The 7,565-nt window shown below is 40.2% G+C and overlaps 1 protein-coding gene across 1 annotated transcript; it reads left to right on the forward strand.

The window, feature by feature from the left end:
* Window positions 1–1,246: 1,246 nt before the first annotated feature.
* LOC109260334 (putative olfactory receptor 2W6) lies at window positions 1,247–2,194 on the forward strand. Its single transcript, XM_019438489.2, has one exon. It carries the CDS (start codon window positions 1,250–1,252, stop codon window positions 2,192–2,194), a length of 945 nt encoding a protein of 314 aa, XP_019294034.2. The 5' UTR covers window positions 1,247–1,249.
* Window positions 2,195–7,565: the final 5,371 nt, after the last annotated feature.

A 7,565-nucleotide genomic window follows, 5' to 3' on the forward strand; every position in this document is an offset into this window, starting at 1 on the left:
CAGCAGCAAAGTGTGTGTGGGAATGTCTCTCTGTGAGTACTTAGTTGACCTACTGAGATCACACAGTCTTGGGTTTTCAGTTGGCTGCTTCTAATAATTCTCTGCCCCTTTTTGTCTCTTCATGGGTTTTTACAAGAGGGTCCTATGCCTGGAACTCACAGAACTCCTGCTTGCAGGCCCAGCTAGAGAGTGTTCATAACTTCTTCACTGTTAAGCTAGACAGATGCTAACTGCAGCCACAGAGAGATACACATAGTTCAAAGTGTTCCACTGCTTCCTTTCATGTTGCATAAAGCCATTTCTTACTGGTTATTACCATTTGCTTTACCACGGCTGACACAAGCCTAAGTAGATTCTAGTGCTATAAGGCTGAGCCCCGTCAAAGCCCTTGGCATGAACTGTGGAAACCATGAAAAACTAAAAATGTTCAGGGCACATTGCTGACGCCACCAGTCCCATACATATGTGAGGTCTGGGTGGGGATTTGAGAGGATTGTAACCTCCTTTCTAGCTTATACAAGGAAAAGCCAAGGTATGGAGAGAGAAACTGGAAATTAGGACACACATTAGTAGATGTGCCTTGAACAGAGGTAGAATCCATTCTATCATCTCAGCTCTTTCTTATAGTGAATGTCAAAAGTTACTGTGTTTAATCTCAATAAAATTACATGTTGTTAAGGAATTGCCCGACATGTATATTTATGAATTTCCTGAACATCATCTGTGAGTTTGGTTCTATGTGTCTGTGCATGTACTACTTTCTCTACTCGAAACATATTTTGCTTAATATACATCATGTAAAATTATTATTTGTTATTTGAAAAACAACCAAACCAAACCAAACCAAACCAAAACAAAACAAAACAAAACCTCTCAGGTACAACTGTGTCCTATAATATAAACTCTGCTATAGGGGCTTCCCTGATCAATTGGGAATAATTCGCAAAACACTGAGCTTTTTAACAAATCTTTTAGAGAACTTTTACCTTCTCCCTTCTCATTATTTGCAAACATTATTCACCAAGGAGGGCAACTTCTGAGTTAATCCATCTACTCTCCAGGATAATCAGACATACTGCTTTGCATACAATAGCTATCAATAAGTATATGATAAAAAAAATGTTAAAGGGCAAATGAGTCTCCTAACTTCATGGATCTACACATGGAAGTTGGAGAGTGCTGGGCACAGCCTCCATTTGCTATCTTATCCAATACTTTCTTGTGTGTTTCCATAGAGCTGGTGAAGATTATGGGAAGAGACAATGACAGCTACCAACAAGCATTCATCTTGGTGGGCTTTTCTGATCGACCTCAACTGGAGGTAATCCTCTTTGCTTTTGTCTTGGTCTTCTACATCCTGGCCCTTGTGGGCAATAGTGCCATCATTTTCTTGTCAATCATGGACACCAGGCTCCACACTCCCATGTACTTCTTTCTTGGGAACCTTTCTTTCTTGGACCTCTGCTTTACAACGAGCATTGTTCCCCAGCTGCTGTGGAACCTTTGGGGTCCAGAGAAGACCATCACCTACCATGGCTGTGTGGCCCAGCTCTATATCTACATGGTGTTGGGCTCAACCGAGTGTGTTCTCCTGGCTGTCATGTCCTATGACCGCTACGTGGCCGTCTGCCGGCCCCTGCACTACATCGTGGTCATGCACCCACATCTCTGCCTGCAATTGGTGATTGTGTCCTGGTTCTGTGGCTTTCTAAATTCCTTTGTCATGTGTCCCCAGACAATGCAACTCTCCCGATGTGGGCGCCGCAAAGTGGACCACTTTCTGTGTGAGATGCCTGCTCTTATTGCCATGTCCTGTGAAGACACCATGTTGGTGGAAACATTTGCCTTTGTCCTGGGTGTTGCCCTTCTCCTGGTGCCCCTCTCCCTGATCCTTATCTCCTATGGCATGATTTCTATCACTGTGCTTAGGATCAAATCAGTAGCAGGGTGCAAGAAAGCTTTCAACACCTGCTCTTCTCACTTAACGGTGGTCTCTCTTTTCTATGGAACCATCATCTACATGTACCTGCAGCCAGCCAATAGCTACTCCCAAGACCAAGGCAAGTTCCTCACCCTCTTCTACACCATCGTCACTCCCAGTGTCAACCCCCTTATCTATACTCTGAGGAACAAAGATGTAAAGGGAGCAATGAGAAAGCTCCTGAGGGGGGAGAAGGAGGACAGGGAAGCCTAAGAAAGAGGAATGCAGGGGTAATATAGATGATATTCTGGAGCTGCTCTCTTAGATATGTATGAGACAATGTGGAGAACTAATAGTCAAAGAGTTAAGTGAATGCAGCTGGGCATGATGATTTGAGTGTGACCCTATCCCCAGCTCTCTGGATATGAAATGGTTTCCTTCTGTTTAAAGGTGTCTACTTCAGGAAATCTCTAACATACTTGCCTTCTATCCATCTTTGGCCTTCTTCCACAACTGAAGGGGACCTGTAGCACTAATTCAAAGCACAGAGTGTGCAGATTATGTTATGAGATGTCAAATAAAAATGAGGCAACACCAGTGGTCTCCTCTTGAAGCTCCTTTATTTATGACTGTGGTAGTTTCTCAGAGATGAGCAAGACAACATCAGTTAAATCAGAGTACTCTGCCCGAGATGTTGGTTGTTTCTTCTTAAGTGAGGAGTTTCCTGTTTTCATTTTTTTGACTTTTTAAGATTTTATTTTAGTTCATTAGTTAATATATAGTGTAATATTAGTTTCAGGTGTATAATATAGTGATTTAATACTTATATACAACACCAGGTGCTCATCACAACAAGTGCCTTCCTTGATCCCCATTACCTTTTTAGCCCATTTCCCCCCCACCCCCCCCAACATTCCCCTCTGGGAACCATCACTTTGTTCTCTATAATTAAGCATCTGTTTCTTGGTTTGCCTCTCTCTCTCTCTCGTCCCTTCTGCTTATTTGTTTTGTTGCTTAGATTTCACATATAAGTGAAATCATATGTCTTTCTCTAACCTATTGCACTTAGCATTATAATCTCTATAATGGGTTATTTGTACCTTTTCTTAGATCTTCTCTTAAAGCCACAGCATTTACAAGATAGTTGTCTCAAGTTGGGAGTCTGAGTCTTTGGAAAGAACATAGCAAATGAAACACATTGGAATAAGATGAATGACTTTTGTCTCATTGGCAGGTTGCTATAATCAACTACACATATTTATTAAACAGAACTTATTTCAGATTAGTTACCACTGCCCCCCACAAAACAATGTTTGATGGCCGAAGTTATTGTATTGGAATTTGCTAAGAACAATAGTTTGAAAATTCGGTTTTGCATCAGAACTCTAAAGATGCAAATTTCTAAGTAATCTCCTAGATTTATTGCATCACAAACACCAGGCATGGGCTGGAGGCATCTCTGTTTTTAAGACATTCTCTATGTATCACCAATGACAGTCAGATTTGGAAATCACGGTTTTAGAAATAATTTCAATCCAACTCCTTACATCAACTACAAATCCTCCTAGAGTGTGCTGAATACATGCCCACCTTTGCTGGATGTGAATGATGCTGCAAACAAAGACTGGGAGATATCACCCATATCTGGGTTTGGAATTGATTTATCCTCTTACCAGTTATCTCTTGGAGTCTAGCCATTTTTATCTGTACTATAGGTGTGAATACCCTCATTTTACAAGGTTGTAGTAGAGATTAAATGAGGTAAGAAATGTCAAGTATGAGGTGTTTCCTCAATAATGTTTCTTTTCTTTCCATGCACCACAGAAATTACCAGTCTATTCCTTTTGGAATAGATTTAATTTCATTATTTAAATCTAGGTTTTAATAATAATAGACTTTAGTATTTTCCCACTGAATACCTGCAAGGTGAAAAATGCTTTCTCCTAGGCATAAGAAATCCTAGGTATAAGAAATGCCCTTCAATTACTTCTTTTTTTAAATTTTTTTTAACGTTTATTTATTTTTGAGACAGAGAGAGACAGAGCATGAACGGGGGAGGGTCAGAGAGAGGGAGACAGAGAATCCAAAACAGGCTCCAGGCTCTGAGCTGTCAGCACAGAGCCCGACGCGGGGCTCGAACTCACGGACTGCGAGATCATGACCTGAGCCGAAGTCGGACGCTTAACCGACCGAGCCACCCAGGCGCCCCAATACTTCTTTTATATTAAGTAAAAAAGTTCCCTTAAAAACTCTCAGAGGGCTTTCATGAATACGTTAGCATCCTAGTATAAATGTGGTGTGTGTGTGTGTGTGTGTGTGTGTAGGTGGAGACTCAGGGTAAGTATGCAGGTTCATTGTTAGTAGATAATACAAGTTCAGGCTGGAAGAAGAGTGGGTCCACAGACTATGATAATATGTCGGGATGGAAATGGAAAAATGGTTTCAAAGTCATTCAGTGAGATGTTTTGGATATATTAAGAATAACATTCAATTCATTTGTTTCTATCATCCTTCTGTATTATAAAAATGAACCCTTGGGGCGCCTGGGTGGCGCAGTCGGTTAAGCGTCCGACTTCAGCCAGGTCACGATCTCGCGGTCCGTGAGTTCGAGCCCCGCGACGATCTCGCGGTCCGTGAGTTCGAGCCCCCCGTCAGGCTCTGGGCTGATGGCTCGGAGCCTGGAGCCTGTTTCCGATTCTGTGTCTCCCTCTCTCTCTGACCCTCCCCCGTTCATGCTCTGTCTCTCTCTGTCCCAAAAATAAATAAAAAACGTTGAAAAAAAAAAAACAAAAATGAACCCAAGACATATAGAAGCAGAATTTTTTTTAACTCATTTGCAAATGATGTGAAAAAACACAGGAAGGCTAGGAGAGTTGCTTAAAGTTGCAAGACAAGTGAGTATGCAAGATACAGCTCAGTTTCTGTCAAATTTCTCATTTCCCATTGAGTTGTCCATTTCATCAGTTGCCTTTCGTGATTATAGGCTCTATGCAGTTAAATTTTGGACTGTTTGGTAGCCAAATGTGGCCTTTCTTTTGATTAAAATAAACAATAAATTTTTTTAAACATTTTATTCATTTTTGAGGGACAGAGAGAGACAGAACATGAGTTCGGGAGGGGCAGAGAGGGAGACACAGAATCTGAAGCATGTTCCAGGTTCTGAGCTGTCAACACAGAGCCTGACATGGGGTTCCCACTCACAGACCACAAGATCATGACCTGAGCTGAAGTTGGACATTTAACCAACTGAGTCACCCAGGCTTCCCAAAAATAAACATTTTAAAAGTTTCCATTTTAAGCTCAAGAAATCAACCAGCTGGCATTATCCTGGAAATAAAAGATTGAAGGAATTTTATTTATTGGCCCAAATGCCAGTCATTTTCTTTATCCTTATTCTCTTTGGTGAGACTCTGTGACATGAAAACCACTAGCAAAGCATCCACAAACATGTAATGAGTTTATTTCCTGCTGATCTGGAGCAGGGCACTGGCCACAGTCTGGGTCATCATTTCCCAAGTGGTTTTATTCCTTCACCTAAAACTTTCTGTAGCCATGCTATTTCTGTGATAAATTTTCAATGGGTCAAATAAACAAGCATTTACTAAACACCCATATATTTTGGAAACTGTAAGGAAATCAAAGGAATTAATCTGGTTATAGGATGCTCATCCAGTCATACCTCCTCAGATACAGTGCCACTAAGATCCATGACAATTGTCCTAGCATTGACACTGCAGCAGTGGGCAAATTTTGCTTCAACCAAACCTTACCCTTATATACAGTTAATGGTGAAAAGGAGTTTCAGGAGATGGAGTGGGGAATCAACCCATCCATGAAATGGCCAGTGATTTAGGGACTTAGGAATCTGACTCAGAGATGCTCCTCCAAATTTCATCAAATGGAAAGAAATTGGACTAAAGTACTATACATGTGTAGTTAATGTAATAAAATATGATATAACAAAGAATAAAGTAAAGAAGAGAGGAGGTGAAATAGTGATAAAGATTTGGCCATAGAGCTGAGTTAGAGCAGCTAGAAGTTATGGAATTCCGGTGATCTGTAAAAATATTTGGAAAAACAAAACAAAAAAAAGTAGTGTCATATGGAAATTGATATTTCAATCTGAGAGAGTTTGTTTATGGTGTTATAGGTGGAGTAATTGACCTTAAGTCATGAAAACAAAGGTTTTATGTAAAAAACAATACAAGTAAGATAAAATTTCACTGGAGGAATATTCACCTGGGGCCAGCATATACACCACATTTGGATTTGCATGGGGATGTGCTGCAATTTAAAAGCTGAGATCCTACCTTGCATAATTACTCTTCAGACACAGTGTCCCCTAGATGAGCAGGCCCAGAGATGCAGACTCACTTGAACCAACTTCATTAGAGTCTTGTATATTACACCAGGAGTGCACTGTGCTACATAATGATAACAGAAAACTTTCTTTTAATTATACCATTCCTTCTAGCCTCTGAACAGTAGATTTTATCCCTGCTGTGTGGGTACATGGGAAAGCAAAGTCATCAGAAAGTGGCTGGGGCAACATGTAAAGCAAATAATGGGAATTCAATTTAAAATGAATGCTTCATGATATCAATATCTGATAAAAAAGACAATGTCTAACACTTGCCTATGTGTGTCAAGCACTCATAAACATTTGCTCCGTATTACTCATTTGGATCCTTAAAACTACCCTGTGAACAGATGAAGGAACAGAGAGGTTCTGTGACTCAACATAGGTCACACAACTCACAAATGCTGAGCCAGGATCTGATCCCAGAGCATTTGGCTCCAGAGTCCATACTCTTGTCCTTGGGATACATCCATGCTTTACTAGAAACTCCAAAAAAGAATATGGCTGAAGTTTCATATGATGACCTCCTAGTTAGCAGCCTCTTACAGGTGTGATGTGGGTTGAAAAATGAGCTGATCTTAAACCAATCTGATTATTTTCCTATTAATTAATTAATTAATTAATTAATTTTATTTTCTCATAAATTTAGACTTGATTATGTGAGGAATTAAGACAGCAGGTAAGACCAGAAGCAGGCACATCGTCACATAGAAAAAGGCTGGTTAGAGATCAGAGTGTGGTTGGCTGGATGGGATATGCATAAGACAGTAAAGTACATGGGTAATTAAGCCAGTGGAGTAAGGAAAGGAGGTTGACCAGTGGGGAAGGGGAAGGGAGAAGACAGAAAGATTTTGTGTCTTTCTTCAATCTCCTTTTCTCATGAAAAAGTCTGGTTGTCCTTTGATCCCTGCCTTAAATTCCTGTGAGATCACTCATATTTTTATAGTACCATCCACTTGCTTTTATATGAGTTAGCTTGACTAAGTCTTTCCTTTGTTTATTTTTCTCTTTTGTATGGCAGTACACCTGACATACAATGTTATATTAGTTTCATGCATACAACATAGTAATTTGACAATTGTATACATTATGCAGTGTTCACCATAAGTGTAGCTACCATCTGTCACCATACAATGTTATTATAATATTATTGACTATGTTCCCTGTAGTGTACTTTTTATCCTCATGACTTATTTATTTTATAACTGGAAGTCTGTACCTCTTAACCCCCTTCACATATTTTGCCCATCCTCCCAGCCCTCTCCCCTCTAGCAACCACCATTT

This window comes from Panthera pardus, unplaced genomic scaffold, assembly GCF_024362965.1.
Source record: "Panthera pardus isolate Hobbes unplaced genomic scaffold, ASM2436296v1 HiC_scaffold_1, whole genome shotgun sequence".
In the NCBI taxonomy this organism is placed as follows: Eukaryota; Metazoa; Chordata; class Mammalia; order Carnivora; family Felidae; genus Panthera; species Panthera pardus.